The 22,211-nt window shown below is 45.7% G+C and overlaps 2 protein-coding genes across 4 annotated transcripts in view; one reads left to right on the top strand and one right to left on the bottom strand.

Annotated features, from left to right (window-relative positions):
* The window catches only part of EFCAB14 (EF-hand calcium binding domain 14), a 41,250-nt gene that overhangs the window by 15,638 nt on the left and 3,401 nt on the right, over window positions 1-22,211 (top strand). Inside the window, exons 1-10 of one of the 3 annotated variants that reach the window (NM_001277774.2) lie at window positions 10,052-10,475; window positions 10,628-10,776; window positions 13,485-13,630; window positions 15,468-15,566; window positions 17,248-17,358; window positions 18,184-18,249; window positions 19,075-19,266; window positions 19,453-19,533; window positions 20,856-20,967; window positions 21,586-21,717. In NM_001277774.2, coding sequence (NP_001264703.2) covers window positions 10,294-10,475; window positions 10,628-10,776; window positions 13,485-13,630; window positions 15,468-15,566; window positions 17,248-17,358; window positions 18,184-18,249; window positions 19,075-19,266; window positions 19,453-19,533; window positions 20,856-20,967; window positions 21,586-21,717 — 1,270 coding nt within the window. In that variant the 5' untranslated portion in view covers window positions 10,052-10,293. The other 2 variants (XM_015291009.4, XM_046944495.1) reach the window with 2 other exon arrangements.
* On the bottom strand, window positions 170-8,699 carry CYP4A22 (cytochrome P450 family 4 subfamily A member 22). Its single transcript, NM_001329509.2, has 12 exons — window positions 8,507-8,699; window positions 5,469-5,613; window positions 4,719-4,763; window positions 4,284-4,411; window positions 3,451-3,575; window positions 2,975-3,126; window positions 2,423-2,529; window positions 1,834-2,024; window positions 1,418-1,551; window positions 1,258-1,322; window positions 801-883; window positions 170-645 (listed from the first exon to the last, which is right to left on the bottom strand). The coding sequence occupies exons 1-12, from the start codon at window positions 8,684-8,686 to the stop codon at window positions 477-479; spliced, it is 1,524 nt and encodes a 507-aa protein (NP_001316438.1). The 5' UTR covers window positions 8,687-8,699; the 3' UTR covers window positions 170-476.

The raw sequence follows: 22,211 nt of genomic DNA, 5'->3' as shown, positions 1-22,211 counted from the left end.
CTGTGGAGCTGTGGCACTGAGGGACACGGTCAGAGGGCAGGGTGGGGACAGGTTGATGGTTGGATGATCTTAGAGGTCTTTTCCAACCTTATTGATTCTATGAGATGCTCGGTTGTCTGGTGGGACTGAGTTGGCGAGGATTAGCAATCCAAACTCAATACAGCAGCTGTTACAGGAATCAATGGTTTATTAATGCAAAAATCACATCATATTTTGCAGCTTGAGCAAAAGTTCCGAGCCCAATCTGTAACCAGTGCATTGAGTGCAATCAGGCATTGAGTGAGAGAAGAGGTGAGGTCAGCTCTGAGCTGACCTGCAGGCACTGGGGTGCCCACAGGGACAAGTTTGGATGTTGGCAGCCACACAGGAGCTAGGAATCCTCGTACCCCAAGCTACTGTGCACCCTGTATCCGAGGCAAACATTTCATCCTGGTCTGCTCAGTCCCTCCCACTGACGCTCAGGCCATTTTCCAGCATCAATGGATTTTCTTTAAGTACAAATGAATGCCGTTCTTGGAGCGAAGGATGAGCCGAGGTATCTTATGGGGGGGATTGGTGAGGTCAGGGGACAGCTCGAAGCGGAGCAGGATCAGCGCCAGGGCCACCTTCATCTCAATCATGGCAAACTGCTGCCCAATGCAGTTCCTGACATAAAGACAGCAATCACCCAGGGGACGTGAGCAGGGGACAACTGAGGGGGCTGGAAAGAGGAGCCCTTGGCACATGCTCCACTGGGCTAAGCCATTGCCAGGGACATAGGTTTCTGCACCCCACTGCTCTTCCCATGCCCAGTGTTTTACCTCATTCCAGCAGCAAAAGGCAGAAAGGCGTGAGAGTGCCTGCCAGATACGTTCTCTGGAGAAAACCGCAGTGGGTCAAACACCTGGGAATGAAGTATATACAGCAAAAAAGAAACAGTTATTTAAGGAGCAAAGGTACTGTGATTGGTACTCTCGGAAGTGCAACGCCCCGTAATTTCTGAACAACTCCACTGGAAAGAAGGTGCACTTTGAGGTGGACTGGAACTCATAAACCAGATTCCCTTGGCTTTCACGGAGCAGTGCTGCCAGCACAAATCAGGCAGAGCAATGATTACAACTAAGAAACAGTGGTGCATGGATGTAGTTCAATTCTTCACCTATAAGCTAATCAAAATCACCTTCATGCCTGCTACTACAAGAAACTTCCTGGAGCACTTCATTGCTACACCCACTGCAGAGGCAGCACAAATGCCACTGCTTGAGCACCAAAACTTACCAAAGGATCCTTCCATACCAAGGGATTTCGGTGAATGAGATAAATGCTTATTGCAGTGATAGTGCCTGTAAAGTAGTTGAGGAGGAGAAAAGGGCTCAGTGGCACAGACACACAGTTTTACTGTGTTGAGCAATGTTGAGCAGAACCAGGATCCACAGACCTTCTGGCAGGGTGCGACCATCGTGGAAGGTGATGGGCTTGCTGAGCTGCCGGGACACACCAGGCACCGGTGGGTAGAGGCGAAGGCTCTCCTTGATGCACATGGTGCTGTAGGTCATCTTCCCCAGGTCTTCCCTGCAGAAGCAGGGGATGCTAAGCTGCAAGTGCCCTCCTGCTTCCCCCTTGCAATGGCTGGGGCATGGAGGGAGCACGGGTTGCTGCATGCTAGGCACCCCGACAACGTTAATAGCCATTCAGCAAGCTTAAGGACAACATGATGGTGAAACACAAAAAGCCATGACTACAACATGCATGCAGCTACCTGGAAAAAGAGCAATCCCTTAGCACTCCAGCTCCCAGGACTTTAAGGCACTGCTCGCTTAGGAATGATTGCAGTGGGGAAATGTGCAACCTTACCACTGAATGGTGTCCCGACTGCCCAGGATGTCCTTGATCTCCTCCCTGCACCGTGCCTGGTGCTCGGGGTGTGACGCCAGGCAGTACAGGACCCATGAGAGCCCACTGGCTGTGGTGTCATGCCCCTCAAACATGAACGTGTCCACTTCAGCACGCAGGTCCTCATCAGACAGGCCAGCTCCGGTCTCATCCTAGCAACACAGAGACAGCTTCAGTGGTCCCATTTAACCCAGGAAGGAACATTGCAAAGAGAGGTGATGATGGCCTTGGATAAATCTCTGCATAGACTGAATTTAGGGATGCTTTTTTTTTTTTTTGCCTGTAAACCCCTTTGTCCCCATGATATTAAGACTATGAAATCCCTTTCCAGGTTGTCATCCCAGACACTGCCAGCATCTCAGTGGTTGAACACTGGGACATCCCCATTCTTCCTCATTTGGATAGGACTGGGCACGATGCCTGCAGCTAATGTAAAACAATATCCCCTGGGGATGTCTGTGAGTTTGTGGCACTGCCACAGGGACTGAATTTTGCTCCCTATGGCATGTGCCCTCCTCAGATGTGATGAGCCATGCACCTCACTGCTCACCTTAGCACAGAGTAGAATGTCCAGGAAGTCCAAATGCCTCTTCTTCTTGATCTTCTCAAACTCCCGTTCATCTTTAAGGGACTCCTTTCGCTCCTGGATCACTTTGTCTGAGTAAATAAGAGCTGAAGACTCAGCAGGGCAGGAGATGCTGAACCTGGAAATCACCTCCTGAACACAAAGCTGGACAAAGAGGTGGCTTCCTCCCTGCTCCCAATGCACTGACGTGTATTTCTTCATGCAGGTAGTTCTACTTTTTCAGGAGCATGACAATAAGTGATGTGCATGTGGCTGTTGTTGCAATAGCACATCCTTTTCCACAAACTTCTTTGCTCACCACAGCTCCCTTGGTCTGCATGATCACAGTTTGGGCAAGGGGATAACACATGCATGGGGCTCCCAAGGGGATGCCTGATTCTCAACTCTGCATGGGTTTCTTTGGGCCAGAGACTGGAGACAGCAGATGTGGCAGACACTTCGGCCACGTCCCTTCCTTGAAGGTTCTTCCAGACACTCTATATGACAACTTTGGGAGAGGATAATGACAGTGCATACCTGTGTGGTCGTGAGCAAGCTGGCAAACCTTCCTGAACTGGTATCCATGGGGGCTGAGCCAGTAAATGAAGTCATTGTGGTAGGGGAAGATGCGGAGTCGCTCGTGCACCATGCGGCACAGGTCATAGACAGCCTGGATGTAGGTATTTTGCCTGGAAAGAAGGGATGGGATTCACACTGCTGCATATGCTGGGAGGGCATTATGTACCAGCCTGGAGTCTGCTCTGTCCCCAGCCTCACTGGGGTTCATCCATAGTGACTAACCAAGTATTAAGGGATAATGGCATCAGGAAGTACTCTGTAAGCCTTCTGTTAGAAGGCTGCTGCATTACTACTGAGCAAGTGCTTGCCCAACAGACCCTGCAGTTTGAGTCAGGTTTATTTACGTCAAAGCCTAAATTCGGGTGTGTTTTGACAAGCAGTTTGCCTGCTTTCTCTCTGAGCTGCAAACTTTCAGCCAGGGATTGGACACTGACCTGTCGGTCTGGCAGTTGCTGTGGTAGCTGAAGGCACATTTCATGATGCTGTCGAGAGTCATCAAGCTGACGTGCTCAAAGAGCTCCACCGATTTCCCATTTGTGATCAGCTTTTCCCACTTATCCTAGTGGGCAAAGGAGAAAAAAGAGAATGCAAAAGACAGTTCTGCACTCACCCTCCCATTAAGGAAGTGCTTAGTAGGGGACGTGTCCTGAAGGAATGGAGAAGTGAAGAGGATCTCTTAGTTGCTGTCAAAACTCCGGAGAAGGGAACCAGCAGCCAGAGCAATGTGTGCTGGCACCAGGCTTCCCCCAGTCTCTTTTTTCTTTATCTCTCCAGAATATATGACTGTAGTGCCTAGGATGCAAGCTCCCAATCAAGGCTTTTCCCGCATCTCATGATTTCTGTCCCACTGTGTTTTTTCAGCATAAAATATAGGAACTCTTGCTCAACGTTTCCCATAGGGTATCCTAAGAGAAACCATAAATACTGCAAAATTACTTTGGATCTTCTTTCCTTCTGGGGCCATAAGGAACCGGTGACCCAAAAGCTAAGAAAGGGAAGAGAGACAGGAGCATGGATGCACCTGAGCTCTTAGAGCATGAAATCAAGCTGGGGAACAGTGCTTATGTGGATAGAATTTTGTCTTTGGTACAGATTGCCACCTAGTGGAATGGCTGACACAGTGGGCCTCCAGCTCCTTGCCCAAGTCACAGCTCATCTTTGCAAGTACTAGCAGCCAGGACGCTGCAAGAAGACTCTTATCTCATGGTTACAATCAGAATCATGGGTGATAACATAGGACAGAGAGAGGTACAGACACTGTCCCTACCAGCATCACATTGGTAGACTCTGCCATGAGGGCTACATAAGGCTTCAAGACGTCGTAATGAAAGCCTGGTGTCAGGAGCTTCCGATGTTGGTGCCATTTGGGCCCATGCAGGATCAGCAAGCCATTCCCTTTGGAAATACAAGCAGTGAAAAAGCAGAATGGTTTCTACAGACACAACACAAACAGATCTACCACAATAGATCATTTCCAGAGGTTGTGGTCACCTCCAGGTGTAAGCAATTCTCATTTGTACAAGTGGCTATGTCTGAACTTTAATTTAAATCACAAAAACTAGTACTATTTAGCACCTTTTCCAACAAGCAGAATAACTTCAGACATTTTTGGGAAGGAACAAGTGCAATGCTGCTTGTTTATAATGTGTTCTCAACTAACTTCAGGATAGTTCCCAGTAGGCAAAGGCCTGGAAATACCTACCAATCCATGGGATAAGGTGCTTATAGCTGAGGTTATCCTTGGGATCTGTAAAAGAAAGAGGGGAAAAAAAGAAAGAGAAGGAAACAGAAAACATTTCACCAGCATCACTCCACTGGTTGGCACCTGAAAGCTCACCCTGGGGTATTGCTTTCTGTAGGGTGTGAAACTGAACTAGTGGCATCCTTGCAGAACTGACCACTATTTCATGGTAAAACAATACTGTTGGGCCAACTGACCACTGTTTCATGGTAAAACAATACTGTTAGGTCCAATTGTGAGAAAGTGTATAAACGCAGATGCTCAGACTGGAGTAAACAAAAGTACTGGTAGTCCAAAGTTGAACGGGCATGTTGTAGGGTAAATGATTAACCCTCTCAGATGCACTGTTGAGCACCTTTCTCACTGGAAGCGCCAAACCAATGGCTCAATGGGACTGAGCCAACACCAAAGCTCTGAGCTGCCTTCTCCTTGCTGAGATCAGGCTCTGAGAAGGGAGCTTTTCAAGGAGGACTCAAGGAAGATAGATCTGCTAGTAGATTTTGAGGACCCCTGGTCCCTTGCAGCCCTCAGTGGGCCATGCAGCTGCATGCCTGGAGTACATGGCAGCCAGCTCTCTCTGTAAAACAACCCAACGTTGATTTCTGTAATACAACCTATTTGTGACACCCTGCCTTGCTGAGAATTGCCATCCTAGCTTGGGAAAGTTGCAGTCTGGGGCTGCTGCTCCACAGCTGAACCATTGCCTCTTACCTCCTCTGGCAAAAAGGGCTTTGGCATATTCAGGATCGTTGATCACCAGGACTGCCGAGAAACCCCCAAACCAGATAGGGTGGGCATGTTGGTACTTCAGTGCCCATGCCTCTGCCTTTTCCAGCACATCTTCTTCTTTGAGAAACTGTAGTTGCGAAGAAGGGAAAAGAGACAGAATGCTCAGGTTTGGTGAACATAGAAAATCTCCTTAGCCACTGTTTTCAAAAGCTCAAGGTCTTCCTGCATCACAAAATCAAGCTATCACCTGCATGGGGCTGGCCTTGGTTTGCAGGGCAGGAGAAGCAGAAGTGCTTATTACTTTGAACCACCATATAAAATAATTATTCCTTATCAATTGATCATAGCCATGGAGAGCACCCTTATGGGCAGAAGTGCATACTGCCTATTGCTGCATGAATGGACATCGTTACTTGTAGCAGTGGTAGTTGGCAGTTCATTCTTTGAAAGCAATCATAGTTTTATTGCTTTTACAGCCAGTTTTATTGTATATTACACAGGCAACAACCAGCAAACTGGTTAGATTGGGTTAGTGCAAAGAGTCACAAGCAGAGTCAAAAAGTCCACATGTACTAATTGCCTTTTCTTTAAACAAAAACTGCTCTGCCCAAGCTGCTAACTCATGCACAGATGTAGTCCAGCTATGACAATGCACAGAGGGAAGGATTTTGGTGAGCTAGGGCTGAAACGGTAGCTGCTGAAGTGCAACGAATTCGATAGCAGTGTAGAAATGAGCTGAAATGTCACCCTATTTACTGAATTGAGTGAATGTTTGCTCAGTTCCTTTAGTGCTGACTTCTCTCGGTTCAGCTATTTGCTTGGCTGGCATTTCTCAAGCGGGTGTTTGTGCCCCAGCATTGTCCCAGGGGGTCCGGTAGCAGCTGAGTCCCCCCACTAGTCTATACCTTAGACAGTGTCAGCAGAGAGGGAAGTTGGCATGGCACCTATGTTTCCTCCTGTTGGTGCAATAACAGAAAGCATAAACATGCTGGAAGAAACTGGGGCAGCTATAAGCTTCGTTGTGCGTGGCTTTTCCAGATGGCTCAAGTCCCAGTAACAGTCATTGCACCTTTAGAGCATTGACACCCAGTTTGATCTATGTCACTGGGAAAAATCCCAGAGCAGAAGGCAGATGAGTTCATGTGCAAGGAGAGGTTATGGCAGAATCATTGAGGTTGGAAAGGACCTCTAAGATCATCCTGTTCAACCCCACCCCACCATGCCCACTGACCACGTCCCTCAGTGCCTCATCCCCATGGTTCTTGAACACCTCCAGGGACGGTGACCCCATCACCTCCATTGGCAGCTGTGCCACTGCATCACCTCTCTTTCTGAAAAGAGACCTTTCCTACTATCTAACCTGAACCTCCCCTGGAGAAACCTAAGGCCATGACCTCTAGTTCTATTGTGGTCACCAAACAAGGACGTAGAGGAACGTCCACTGACAGCTCCTGCTTCTTAACCAGAGCTCCAGACATGAGGTTTTGGGTAAAAAAACAACAGCAACAACAACAACAAAAATACAAAACAGCACTTCCGTTTCTTCCTCCCCTGGGTGTTTTGAAAGGAAAGTATAACCTCAGCTCTTCTAAAGAGGAAAAGTGATAGCACGATCTCACATTGAAATGCAAGCTTTGGAATGGATCCAGCACTAAAAGCATCTGGAAAGAGGTGCCTAAGGAGATTTTTAATGACCACACATTGATAACAAATGAAGCAGAGGAAACACAGTAGCTGAAATCTGAGCACTGAGCTGCACTACTCTTGGTCAAAAATAGGCATCCTCCACCGGATGCTGAAACAGGCGAGATGCACAGGAGAGGCTGCTCGGGGACTGAGCCCTACTCGGCCACCTCCCTCCGCTCCCCAGGAGCTGTGCCCATGAGGAAGGGTGGCCAGGAACTGATGCTCTGGGTTTGAATAGCCATGGTACTGCAGTTAGGCTGAACTAGATGGAAATAGGAGCTCTCAGTGCTCCCCTGAACACAGCTGCCAGACATCCTGCCAGCTTCTCTTCCACCACGGCACCTACAGATGTTGCTTTCAGCACGTGTCCAGGGCATTGACAGCTTCCTCACCAGCTCACAACTGCTGGCTTCTAGCAAACTTAGCAGCACTGACTAAAACTAACAGAACTCTCTTTCAGTAACAGAAGCATGCCCAATATAAAAGGTTTTCTTTGTCCAAGGTGAAAGGTAAATTCAGAACAACCTAACAATTATGGGTGTGAGTAATCAGCACCAAAGAGTTCCGTCCCAGTATCATCTGGCACAACTGAGATCTGATGAACATGCTCTGTTTAATTGCAGTTTTAAAGTCTAACTGGCACTGCAACAAACCCCTGAGCTGGCCTGGCCTCGTGCTTGTACTGCCAAGAGCTCATTTGTACTGTCAGACACAGAGAGACTGCAGCGTGGATGTGGTCACTCAGGGGTCTCCTGTCTGGCTGAACCTTTCCACTAATTTTTCCACCTTGTTCTTTGGGTTGGTTGTTATTTAATGTGCCACAGCAGGGGATCAGCAGAGCCCACGTGAGGTGCCAGCATGCTTTTAGAATCACAGCATGGCTTGGGGTGGAAGTGATCTTAAAGACCACCAGGGCAGGGATGCATTCCACTAGAGCAGGCTGCCCAGGGCCAGGTTGGATGGGGCTTTGAGCGCTTCCAGCACAAATCCAAAAGCTTTTCCATTTTTGTTCTGATTAAAAAGCCTTTCACATTGGCCAGCTCACAAAGCTGCCAGCAACCAACAGCCAAGCTGATCTGCACGGACAAATGCATACCTTGAGGTACAGCCATGCACTCCAAGCATGACTTTCTTATATGCATGTGTGTAGTTAGCCAGGGGGTCAAATCAACCTCATAAAGCCTTAAATCCTGTCTCCCTATCACATCCACACACCGCTCCCGGCGATCACAAGCAGAGAAAAGGCACGGGGAGAAAAAGGGTCCTCCCGCACATCACCCACCCTCCCCCCCGTGTCACCCCCTCCCGCAGCGCCCACCCGCGCCCCACCGCACCTCCTGAACGTGCCCGAGCAGCCAATGCGTGGGGTGCCCGGGGAAGGCGGACAGCGCCCGCAGCAGCTCCCGCCGCCGGTGGTACAGCTGGATGGCCTTCAGCAGCACGCACGTCAGGCAGAAGACGGCGGCCAAGTGCAGCACCCGGGCCACATCCACGCCGAACCACGTCGCCTTCATCCTTGCGGTACCCGCGGGCACCAGCGCTCTTTCTTATCCCCGCCGGCGGCCAATGCAGGGCGGAGGGGCCGGGCCCGAGGTCCGAGCGGCCGCCGAATCACGGCAGAGCTTATTGCGAGCGGAGCATCCAGCCCTGCCCGGCGCCGGGGCTCGGGCAGAACGGGAGGAGGAGCGCGGGCGGTGCTGGGCACTGAGGGAGGAGTGGAAAAGCCCAGAGCTGCCGGGGAGCTGCCTCGGCTTGCACCCCGCCACCTTTGTGTATATGTATGTTCGTAATTGCCACAGTTAATTCCGTTTTCTTCTCGGGAGACCCGAAGTGGGTATTTGGCAGAAATACTGTGTGTGGAGTTTCAAGGCTTCACTACAGTGATGCTCTCGTGGTGTGACTCCCTGTGCGACCTGAGCTATAATTTCGAGCTGTAGCTTAAAAACGGTTGGGACAAAATGTGGAGGTGCGTTCTCCGCAGTGAGGTTGGTGAGGAACAGATGAGTCCCACCACAGGGCAAGTCATAAAGCAGTGACCAAAGCCATGGGCTGAGCCATGGCCAGGTGTTCCCGCAGCAATGGGCACACAGTGGCACCACCAGGCTTTGGGGACTGCTCCTGTGTGGCTTCACGGGGATAAACAACGGGCACCAGGGGTGGCTGATGGACATGAGGGCATGCTGTGGAGAACTGGGATTGTTTAGTATGGAGAAACACAGAATCATGGAATCGTTACGGTTGGAAAAGTCCTCTAAGAATACCAAGTCCAGCCACTGACCGCATCCCTCAGTGCCACATCTTCACGGTTCTGGAACACCTCAGGGATGGTGACCCCAGCACCTCCTTGGGCAGCCTGTGGTAGCACATCGCTGCTCTTTCTCAGAGGAATTTTTCCTTATATCCACCCAGAACTTCCCCTGGAGCAATGTAAGGCCATCACCTCTCATCCTCTCACAGTTAGGTGGGAGAAGAGGCTGATGCCCACCTCACCACAGCCTCCTTTCAGAGAGCTGTAGAGAGCAAATAAGGTCTTCCCTGAGCCTAGCAGTAGGGTGAGAAGTAACGGCCTCAAGTATAAAAGTATCTTAGCATCAAGATAACATTTCACTGTGCCCACAAGCGATATTTGTAGAGAATACCCTCTCTATGGATGCTGGTAAAGGGCTGCCTCCACAGCAGCAGGGCCGCCCTGGTGGAGGTGGGATTCGAAACCGAGACATCTCCCACCAATATCTCCTCAGCGGCTCTGCAAGCGGCGGGTTGCCCCTGAAGGAGGCGGGATTCGAACTCTCGTTCTCACACGCCACTTTCACCCCAACGGAGAGGCGGGGCGGGTCCCGCCGCCCAACGGGAGCGCGGCTTGCTGGCGGGCGAGGGGCGGGCCGCGGCGGCGCCCGCAGCTGCCATGGCGCGGGCGGGGGACCGGGACGGGGCTGCACGGGGCCGGCGGGGGAGCAGCGGCGGCCCCGCGCAGCGCCTGTAGCCGCGGCGGGGCCCCGCGGAGCTGGCGAGTCGGGGCGAGGAGGCGGCGGGGGCCGCGGCGGCGGCAGGAGGAGGAGGCGGTGGCGGCAGCGAGGGGCAGCCGCCGGCCGCTCCGCCGCCCCCCACGCCGCACAAGAGGATGAAGAAGCGCAAGGAGCTGAACGCCCTCATCGGCCTGGCCGCCGACGGCCGCAGGAAGAAGCCCGCCAAGAAGGGCTCGGGGCACCGGCTGCTGCGCACCGAGCCGCCCGCATCCGACTCCGAGTCCAGCTCTGAGGAGGACGAGTTCGCGGCGGCGGGGGGACGGGGCCGCTGCGCCAAGTGAGAGCGGGGCGGGGGAACGGCCCGCGGTGGGGTCACCGTCCCGGCGGGTGTTCAGGGGCCGTGGGGACGCGGCTCTGAGGACGCGGTCGGTGGGCATGGCGGGGTGAGGTTGGACCGATGATCTTAGAGTGCTTGTCTGCTTTCCTCAGGGGGGACTACCTACGCTGCTGCAAGTTCTGTTACCCTCTCTGTGCTTTCGTCATTCTGGCCGCCTGCGTGGTGGCGTGTGTGGGCCTCGTCTGGATGCAGGTGGCTCTCAAGGAGGACCTGGATGTGATCAAGGAAAAGTTCCGAACCAGTAAGTACGTGTGTGGCTGTGCTGCCGCGTGTTCGCTTTGAGTAGTATGGAGAGCTCTGGCTGCCCACCTGCTCGGTCCACACCTGAAGGCACAGAGCTGACACACCGCCATGACTGGAGGAGTCCTCTGAACCCAAAATAACTGGAGGCTGAGCAAGCCTAAGGCATGTGGCGTGCATTCTTGACTGCTGGTACCTCCCAAGGAAGAGGGAAAGAGGGACGCAGCCGCTTGTACCTCCGTGCTTCTGAAAGACCTACTTTGGGTTTGGCAGTGCTCCCTTCTGAAGCCACTGTTATAAAAAGTTCTAAGAAAGCAGCCTGGGGAATTTTGATCCTTCTTCAGCCCCCCCCCCCCCCCTCCCTTCCTGCATGCAGGAAAGCTGAAGTTTTGCCTGAAGAGTGTCTTTGTTCACTGCAAATTGTGTCCTATAACTTCAGTGTTTATGTTAGGATTGTTTATTTATTTATTTATTTATTTATTTTGCCCAAGACAATCTTAAATTCAATTCCAAAGTTCTTGGAATTGAATTGAAAAGTTTGAGGATGCTCAGGCTGGAGGCAAGTAGAGAGCTTCATTTGTTTATGGTAGAAGGAGATACTGAGGAAGTGTGCTTGCTGTTCTTTGAGAACATCTCAGCTGCGGGTGTCTGGGGCTTCCTGTTGGGTGTGTAATGTTGCTGCAAGGTGGGGAGGAGCTGGTAGCTGAGCTGTCTGCCAGGGTGGAGTCTTCTAGCTGGCTGGCACTGCCTTGTGGCTCTGAGCTCACTGAGCCTGGTTTTGTCCTGTTGTGGATGAGCTAACTGCTAGTCTTTATGCACTGATCTACTTGAAGCTGTGGTGTGTACTAGCATTAAAAGTTCTGTGTGATGACATCTGTTGGCTTTGGTGTAGTTAAGTTTCATCATTCCTGTTGTACACAGGCATCTTTGTTAAAGCAGTTGTTCGCTTTGGGCACTCTGTCTGGCTGCCACAGATGTGCTTGTTCTCTCCTTAATAGCTCTGGTAGAAAGACAGCACATTATCCTTCATGCGGTGATAAAAACAGTCCTGCATTCCCTTGCTGCTGAAGTAGCATCCCTAGAAGCTGGATGAGAGAGGCATCATTAAAAACAAGAACAGCAGCAACAGAAAGACGGACAGCAAGAATAACCTGGTTCTAAAAGATAAATTCTGCTTTGGTGGAACAGGTGGGTGGAAGGAGGAGCGAAGTCATGCAGGTCCATTGTTCCAGTGGCTGCTCAGGATAAACAGTCTTTGAATCTTCATCTCTATTTCTTCCTCCCATAAGAGCAGATTCCTGTGGCAGTTCTTGTTCTGCCATCCTTTGAGCAAGCTGAGTGTGGAATGAGAGCTTTTTTTTTTTTTTTTAAATAAGACTTCTTTGTATGTTTGGTACATTCAGAGTGGGTGGAAATCATTGTAGCATTGCCATTTGGTTGTTAGTAGTGGTGCTAAGAATGTGCATGTAGTATCTAACCTTCCTAGCACTGTAGGAAAGTCTTAAATGCAGTTTTTGTACACAGTGAGAGTAGCAAAATAGAAAGTAAACTGTTTACAAGAGCCTCTCACGTCTCGTGAGGAGACATCTGATTCAGTGTGATGTATTTGCATCATGGAATGCAAATGCGCAAACAGCCCTGAGTCTGATTTGGCTAAAACACACCTTTAGAGAACATTGTAACCAGAAGCATTATTTGGATCTTGAGCAATCAGTGCAAGTTACTCCATTCCTAAAAGTGACTTCAGAGCTTGCTTTAAGAGAGGTGAAGTGGCTTTCAGAAAATACCCAGGTTCTGTGTACTTAAGCATCCACTCCATGGGCATCAAACTCTCTTGAAGGGCTTTGCCCCCTTGTGCATGGGATTTCCCACGTGGAAATTCATCCTGATACATACTGTTAGGTCCCAGTGCTCTCAGCAGTCTGGGCTCTGGAAGATGGCAATTTGTACTGAAGCGTTGCAGAGCAGAGGTGCTGGTTGTGCAGAACCCTGTCATCTCCATCTCAAAAGCATTGCTTGCTTGTTTCCCATACCTGAGGATTTAGGGTTGCCTAATAGCACTTGCAGCTAAACAGCTTAGTCACTGCACACCCGGAAGAGCTGCATTTCTCAGGCTTACTAGAATTCATTTGAGCCACGTATCCCCCTTGTCTGTTATTAAATGCAATAATAACTGACTTTATTTCCAAGGCATGTGTCTACTGATTTGTTTATCAACAGATATTGGTGTGTAAGCTTATCTATTTTTCTCAGTTGTCATGTTGTCATGTGGAAGAACTGTAATCACATTAATCTCTTTGTAATTCACTACATTACCATTGACCTCTCTACATGGGGCACTGAGGTTCGTTTCACATGTCTCCTTTGCCCTAGTGATGTTGGTAGTTCGTGTTTACTGTTGTTGTTATTTCCTATCTCCCTGTCAAAGTAATGCCAAATAACAGCACTAAAAAAAGACCTGTTGGAGCTTGCCGAGGTGACAGGACTATTGCAAAGCCTTACATTCAATAAGATCTTGTTGGATTTTCTCTACGTGAGCTGCTGTTTCAAGCAGATATTTAGTACAGAAGTGGCAATAAACTCATGTAGAAACTGTTACTGCTACCTTAAACTACTGTAGATGTTTCTGCTTGTAGTTTGTTCCTTGCTTGTTTGACACTGTTTACTTTGATGTCTCCTTAAGTTTTACTTATTTGTTTGTATGTCTAGTGGAGTCTAATCAAAAGACATCCTTCCAAGAAATCCCCAAACTGAATGAAGATTTGGTGCAGCAGCAAAAGCAACTAGAGCAAATTGAGACTGGAGAACTGGGGCTGAATAAAGTTTGGATAAATATCACAGAGATCAATAAACAGGTGAGGAGAACTAAGTGCTTAATTCTGAAAAATCAATTGAGTGTTGTGTTTACAGGAAAATGTAAACCTTCTAGCAGGGAAAAAAAGCCTGTGTGCTCATTTAAGTGCAGTGATTAGCCATTCTCTAAGGACTTCTGTGGCCAGATGCTGAACTCTTAAAGTTGAATGGTGTATTAATACTAAGCCAAAGAAGACAGAACGTCCAGCTGGACTGGAGACTTACTGCAAAGAGGAAAAGTTATGCAACCAGTAGGGAGGCTTGAGGCAGACTTGGAAAAAAAACCTGAGAACTGTGCAGTTATTTATTTTCTTGCCAAATAACTGTGGTGTTTACCATGACAGATTTGATATTTCAGATTTAAGGAGAGTATCTCCAAACATTTTGTGTGCATAGAGAGAAGTTAATTTGCATCAGTGTGAGTTGATCTTGCTACAGAGGATGTACTGGTGGCTTGTGAATGCAGAATCTGCTAATACTCAGAATCTGAGCTGAAGTAAATCTTAGCTCTGTTTACTGTGGTAGAACTAAGCCACTTAACAGAAAGCTGTTTCCTTAGCTGATCTATTAGCGCACACTTCAAACAAAGCATCCGGGAAGGCTCTTAGTGAAGTTCTTGCCTTAGAGGTTAGTGACAGTTCATGGCTGCTCACAGTTAGTGGTATCCAGAGGTGTGTGTACCTCTGACACCGATGCTTTCTGTTACGTTTTAAAGACCATTGGGGTGCCTTCTCAGATGGGTTGTTTTCATCCCCATGCAGTGATGGAGAGCTTAGGGGTGGGAAGTGCCTAAACACATCTGAAAACTTGCTTTCTTTGACATCTGACAATACATGTTATCCACGGATGTTTAGGTGCTTAATGGGACTTTTAGAAGACTATTATCTGCTTCTTGGTGTTAGAGATACTTGGGACACGGTTCCTACAGGCCCTTGTATTACTTAGGGGTCTGGTCACAGTCTTGGCCAGAATTCAGTTGTTGTTTTTCCATGAATTGTTGGGATGCACTGCTGGGAATTATTTCAGCCAATATCCACAGCTGTGAGGCTAGAGCCTGCACACCAGCTGGTCAAGGTTGGCCTGTTGTAAAGCTAGGATCTTGTCCCTTTTATCAGCATGCAAAAGAACTCCTTTTTATAGCTAGAAAAAAGTGGATTTTATGTGCTCTACTTTTCAATTCTCGAATATGAGGAAACTGATTCTTCATTTGTTTCAGCTACTGGTGGCTACAAATTGATCTTAAAATGATAATGCCAGCAATGAAGGACCAGCTTGTGATCGCTTGTAGTTTGACAGCCTCTTGATTGTAGTGAATAACTGGTCTTGAAGACTCATAGAATGCTCGTCATCTGGGTGAAACAGTTGAGAGAAACCACTTTGTAACAGAACTTGTTAATGATATGTGCACATTCTTTGTCCATCACTCATCTGGAGAAGTTGCATGGTTTTGCTGGGCAGGTTTGTGATTGCTAAATGCAAAACTAGATGAGTGTTTCCTCTATGTAAAGGCTTCTTGTGCAATATCAAAAACAAAATAACAATCTTCCTTGAGCAGCCATCTGTCAATAAGAGGATGAATATAAAATGGTAGAGGGTGCCATATGCTTGTCATTCATTTTAAAAAACAAGAATCTTGATTCTGTTGCAAGAGGCAGGTAACTTTTGATGTAGCCTAGGCAGGACTTTTAACCTAGAAACGAGTGTTTTGTGTCTGCATGTATTTTTTTTTTTTTTTAGTTCTGTCTTATCTTTTAGTGTTAAAAGTTAATTCCTTAATTATGTGAAAGTTCATAATCAAGGTTATGCTTCCTGATTGTAAACATTCCTCTTTGTTTGTAGATATCGCTATTGACCTCAACAGTAAATCATCTCAAAACCAACGTGAAGTCTGCTTCTGATTTGATTTCCCTTCCTGTCACAGTAGAGAAACTCCAGAAGGCAAGTACCATAGATGTGTATTGCTAAGTGCATCCTGCACTGCTGGCCTGCAGCTGGGCTCTTGGGGACAGCGAGATCAGCGGGACTTACCTGAACTGTACGTGTGAAGTAGTGGCTTCTCTACTGCTCTTAAATTGTTCTTCATATACTTGATAGTGTAACAACAATGAATGAAGGCCTTGGCTCCACCTTTCTGGAAATGCCTATCTTTATGTTGTTGCTTCTTTAACTTGGAGGTTGCTTTCCTTCAGGCTACTTATCTTCTTAGTGTCACATATACTGGTAGAAGTCTGTCTGCAGTTTTGCAGTATGTGCACAGCAAAGCATACATTGTACTGGGATGTTTCCTGACAGTTCCTTGAAAGACAAGCCCAAATGAGTGACACAGGCATACAAAGTGACCTCTGTTAGTACAGTGTTTTCCTGTGCCTCTTAGCTTGAGCCTTCTTTACAGGCCCATTTGTTATAGTTAAAGGAAGGCTTGTTGAAACTTTCCCAAGTCTTCCATGGCAGTTCTGTTACTTAGCCCAATATAAATATTTATTGCTAGAGCTAGTAGTCAGTCCAGTTCTCCCTGTGACTTCTATAGGTTTTCATTTCTCATTTCCTATTCCTATTAAGTTATTGCATAATCAGCAAGCTAATACATAAGGCAAGCAGTGTGGTTTGGTTGCCCAGGCTGCTAGGATTTCTTTTTCTGGGAGGACTATGCAGCTGTTACAAGCATGCTGGATTTCCACTGTGTCATAAGTCATATAGAAATAGAGTTTAGATCCTGCACGTAATTTATGTAGTAACCTTAGTGTTATCTTGCTGCACTTAACAACAGTACTATCAGTACAGTTTTAGGGCCAACAAGTTTCAGGTTGCAGTGATCTGCTGAGCAGCCAGGCTTTTTTGTGTTTAGATAAGTCTGTTTGGTCACACCTTGTGAAAATGAAAGACGGTGTCAGAAACATTCAGAGTTCATTTTAAGCTCTCCTATTGAACAGAAAGAAGGTGTCAGATGTGGTATCTGTTTCCTTTCCTTTTTCAGTGCCATCTTTCTTGCATGTATGTTTTATAAGGTTGGTGTAATAAAAAAAAACAACCTGGAGGCCTTCTAAGAAGTGTACTATGAGTGTTGAAAAACTATTCTGATGTTTAAATGCAACAATTTTAATGTGGCTTTTTTTTCAGTATCACGCCAATGAAAAAAATAAATTTCAAGACTTGGGCTTCTTTTAGAACACTGAGTTAAAAAAAAAATAAAGGCAATGCTTGCTTGGAAAGCAGGTTAGCAGCCTTCAGCAGACCAGTTCTGCAGTGCGTGACGTGTCTCCTGAGTAGCCTGAAAGCTGATTAGGGCAGGGTAAATACACAATGCCAGCGTCGGTGTGTTTAATACTGATACTTCATGCAGAGAGGAAGAAAAATGTCTTTATCTCAGGGCTTATTTTTTTTAATGCCAAAATGTTTGCGTTGCTTTGGGAATCTGAAGCCTGTAGTTGTGGTTTCCTTGGGTGTCATGATGTAGGGTGCGTTCATTTTTTGGCTGAGATGCCATGGGTATAGTTGCTGTTTTGTTTGCAAAGGAGGTTGTCTCTGTGGCAGTCTGCCTGCTGCTTCATCAACTAAACATCATGTTCAGGGCATTGAAACACTGGATTTTTGCTGAGATTTGTCTCCTCCTTTCTTCCAGACTGTAGCGACCATAGGTAGCACTCTTACCAGTGTTTCACATGATGTTGAAAACATACAGACAGCTATCGAAGAATACAAGAAATCCCTAGAAATACTCCAGAATGATGTGGTAAGAAATTTGTACTGGTTTAACTGGGTGTATTCTGAGTTTACGTGCCTCATTTGGAAGAAGCATAAGAGTTCTGTGAAGTTCTTACCTTATGTCTTCAAAACACTTTCCAAGTCTCAGTAGATGCCAGTTGATACATTAATACCCTGCTCATCCCTGTGTAGCATCTCCTGTATGATACCAAGTATGTATTTTTCTGGTGCCACAGTTGATCCCAGCTACGCTTTATGTCCTTGAGGTTTTTGTGTTCTACTACTCTAAAGTTTTAGAGCCCTGGAACTCCCTGCTTCTGTGTGATGCAGAGTACTGCTTATGGTAACTGTCTGCACTGAGTCCTACAAGTGAAATTGCTGAGATGATCTGCTGGTTGAATTAAGGATGTGGGCAAGGATGAGATTATTGACCATCCTTACCAGAAACTGCTTGTTGTATTTATGCTGACCTCTCTTCTAGTGGAAAAACAGCAAATAAATAGTTTTTCAGTTACAGTGCAGTACAACACTACTTTAAATTAGATCTTCTCTACAAATATTCTCATGCACCTTATGAAACTAATTAGCGAGTGCTGCAAAAACTTGGTAGATGTGACTGTATGGCAGTGGTGAAATCCGTGCCTTAATACTTCTTTAAAGGAGAAGAGCCAATTTGGGGGGGTTTAATGAAAAACAACATATTTGACTTTCTGCTGTGTTAGCCTAGTTAAAATACTGCACACACAACAGACACGAGCAACAATAACTACAGCAAAATATCTTTAGTTGTGATCTGCCAGTTCTTAAGAGCTTAGTATTTGTTACAAGCATCACTTTCTGCTTCTTTCTTTAGAAGGAACTGAAACACTCCACTGCTCTGCCAATGACTGAGAAAAATCAGACAGAAAATTGCAAACAGGTATTTTTCTCCCTTGCATAGGGAATATCAATACAGGTATCAGTGGTACCTAAATTTTGTGTGTTTGACTGTGTAGTAGTATACAAAAAAAGTATGGTTTTTATGAAGGCAAAATACAAATGGCATACATCAAAACCAAGTACAAGATAAGATTACTGTAGTAATGTGCATGTGCAAACATGAAAATATTGTAGCCTGAGAGCACTTCTTGTGTGTGTTTTAACTAAGTGAAAAGTAATAATTGACTATCAAACAAATTACGGAGTACTTTGCTCATATAAATGACTTAAAAGCTTTTATTGAATGGATTTTATGGCCATTCATGGTTGCCAATCAGAGCAAATCTAGGAGTGGCGTGTGTTGAGTCACCCTTGAAATAATGAAGTGTGCAAAGAGGGGATAAAAAAAAAAAGTATTCATGCTTACACCTTACAAACCTCAGATGGTTTGTAACCAAATTATATTGAATATATTTAATACAATTAACATATTCCTCAAAAGTGTATAAATATGCTCTTTTTTCAGATAAATAATTGGTGTAGTTACTAAGTTTGCTCTGGAAAACGAGATGAATAGGCTTTGTGTGTTTGCTGGCACAGCTGAATTGACTACACTAGCAACAAAGAGGTTAGCCTTGAGGAAAATCTCACTCAAACTTTGAAAGCTGGAATAACTTTGTGGAAGCTTCTCGTTGAATGTTTCCAGTGTTCCTGTGACGAGACAGCCTGAAGTGTGCCTGGTTAAACTGGGTCAGCCACCATGTTGTTAATACCAATAGAGCTGCAGAAGTCAAGTAAACCAACATGTCTTGGTTTTATATTTCAGGAAAGCCAGGCACTCCATGCAGCTTTGGAGGAGCTAAATAACACTATAGTGACAAACCAGAAGTTGAATGACATCAAGCTTCTAAACGTGGATTCAGCCATTGGTAACCTCAGCCAGAGGGTTATGCTGTTGGAAAACACTCCTGTTGCTGTGAATAAGCTGGAAAAAAGAAACAACTTGTCTACCAGTCCGGTAAGCATGACTGTGGGTGTCTGCTAATTTCAGTTTGTTCTGCACAGCACATATACAGCTTCTTAAGGTCTAACTAAAGTGAAAATAAAACTTGGGAGGCTTTATGTCTGGCAAATTTGGAAGAAAAAACTTTATTATAGAAAACAGTAAGTACATGACTATACTCAACTCTCCTCCATTTTCTAGGGGAATGATACAACTACCTCTGCAAAAGTGGAAAATGAAGATCAACCAGTTAATGAAACACATTCAAATAAAAAACCGAAGGTAAAGTAAGGAAACAGAAACTACACTGGGTTAGTAGACCCTGTCATTGTCTTAAAATCATGTTTTAAATGAGACTTGAGAAAAGATCTGCAAGCAGGCTTATCTGATCTGGTTTCTTTTAAAAGTATAGTATAGAAGGACAGCTTACCTATCCCATTTTGGGGAAAGGAAGTGAATTGGGATGGAAGACAAGTTGGATTTTAAAGTCTTGCCATTCCTATTATGTATGGAATAACATGGCAGAGCTGCTGTAGTATCCTTTTGTGTAGCTGAAAGTTTAGGGAGGTTCAGACCACTGTCTGTTGCAGTGAGGGACTTTAGTAACTGGCTCAATTTGAATTCCCATTGCCATGCTTTCAGCAAAGCTGGTCCAGCTATTGTGAGTTCATGCTATAAATGGTGTTATAGCATTTACCTGTGTATAAGGACTCTCTTGGGCTTATGTTCATCCTTGATAAGCATAATGCAACATAGGAGAAATCGTGGAAGGGTAATAGGAAGGAAATTCAAGAAGACAGTGATGCCGAAGTGAAGTTAGAGGACTGTGCAAACATCAGTAGCCTCAGGAGCTAGCAGCCAAAACATGACTTAGGGAAACTTTTTACTAGTGGACAACCTAATGACTGGCTGTGATCTGGTTTAACAGACTTAACGGAGGGATGAAGTTATAGGTTGGAGTTGAGGGGTGGTGCTGTTAAGGTTAGTTTCCATCTTCTGGTAAGAAGACAGATGAGTGACCTGGCTATGCTGTCAAATCAGGCTTGAAATGCTGTGAACTGAAGCTGTGACCTGGAACTTTATAATAAAAAGAATAGAAGAGATAAAGATGTAAAAGTCATGCTTGGCAGAGGTATAGTAGTGCCAACCTTAAGGCAGTCAGTGCTGCAGTAAACATTTAAAACAATTATTTAAATCACTTGATGTATAAATGTTCAATCCAAGTACACGTTAACTTTTCATAGTACCGTTTTTCTGTATCTGTATCTATTCTGTATCCTTTATCTGTATCATTTATATAAGAAATATGGAAATTAAATGCCGTATTCTTTTGAAGTTAGTGTCTGCAAAATACTTGCCTACTTTTGAGGTTTAGGTACTGAAGTTTAGATACTCTTCTTAGAGATGATATGAATTTAGGCCTTATGTGTTCCCATAGATTTTTTAATTTATATTTAATCTTGTTAATAATTTAAAACTTGATCAGCCTGAAAAGCACTGAGTCATTCAAAAGTACTTGGATATTTTAAACGAATTCTTGTCCTAATCTTCTCCATGTATTGAAGAGGGATGTTTTTTAACAAACTTCTTTTCTACGTATGCAGGAAGCAGGAACCAGAGATTCTCAGGAATTAAATCTAAGGGAGAAGCTTCAGCTACTCACTGCTCGTGCAAGTAGGCTAGAAGATGACCGACCCATTGAGACATCAAAGAATGGTAAGGATGTTTTGTAACAGTAACCTCGAAAAATGGATGTTCTCCATGTAACTAAAAGAATAAGTAACGAAGGTGAATAACTTGCACTGTTTCCTTAAAATCTGTGGAGATTAGTTCAGCTGAAGTCACAGAAAACAACTTTAAGATATGGAAAAGGATGTACGAATACAAAAGTTTGAATATGACTTTTCCACCAGTTGCTGTTATGGGAGGAGACAAGGATACATACCTAGAGGAGGGAGAAGATGGTGAAAGCAACCCAAGCAGTCAGATGTTGATTCCATTACTAAAGCTTGCTCAATGTTTCCAGAGTGGGAAGTGAAAAGCGTTTGCCAACCAGTTGTTCTGTGTATGATGTTTACAAATACACTTTTCCCAGGCACAGCGTGAAAGATTAAAGCTGTATAACTGTCCAAAGATCAGATTTCCTTTCTTGTGTTCTTCTAGTTATTAGTAAAAGTACATAACACTGCTGTATTCTGAAACAATTTTGCGCCATTCTCATCCCATACAGCATCTCTGATGCAAAAAATATTTGAATTCGTTCTTCTGGAATCTTTCTTTGTTTCTGCTAACTTAATTCAATTAACAAGACTAATAGAAATTGTTTTGCAACAGTTGAAAGTAGTCCGAGTACCATGACAAAGCCCACAGACCTTTCAAGGCTGGCTTCAAGGTCAGCTGATGACAGCACAGAGAAGAACAGACAGCTGAGACATCTGTCCTTACCAGGAATTTCCAGCATAGAAGGTGTGTCTTCTCCAGGCTGACCTTTCCTTTTTCTAAATATGTCATGTAAATGTTCAGGAGACGTTAAGTAGAACTGAAATTATGACAGTGTCTGGATGTTCTGTGATAAGTTTAGTCAAGTTGAAAAGCTTGAGAACCGTAGACCTAACTGAAAGAAAAGTGTATAAACAAAAAAGCAGCAGTGATTTAAACAGGTGTGTTCGTTAGAGTCACTTGTTTATTTTGAGTGCATTAAATATTGTGTCAGGTGCCCAGGAGACTGGGGGAGTAGTCAAGGTCAGAATTAGGATGCTGAAGGAAAATGAATTAGGTGTGAATGTGTCTGTTATTTGTCTTCTTCCTTTTTATTCTCCTTCTCTTTTTAAGAGGGCACTGCCTGGCGGGATGAATGGTTTCTGGATCTTGCTGTTCAGTCTCTCCAGCTACTGAAAGGGCATTGCTTTGCATCAGAAAGTGAATAGACACTTTTCCCTTTATATGATCAGTGCTGTTGG

The sequence above is a fragment of the Gallus gallus genome, chromosome 8 (genome assembly GCF_016699485.2).
Source record: "Gallus gallus isolate bGalGal1 chromosome 8, bGalGal1.mat.broiler.GRCg7b, whole genome shotgun sequence".
NCBI classification, from domain to species: Eukaryota; Metazoa; Chordata; class Aves; order Galliformes; family Phasianidae; genus Gallus; species Gallus gallus.
Note: the sequence above shows the minus strand (reverse complement) of the source record. Positions and strands in the feature narration are given on the sequence as shown.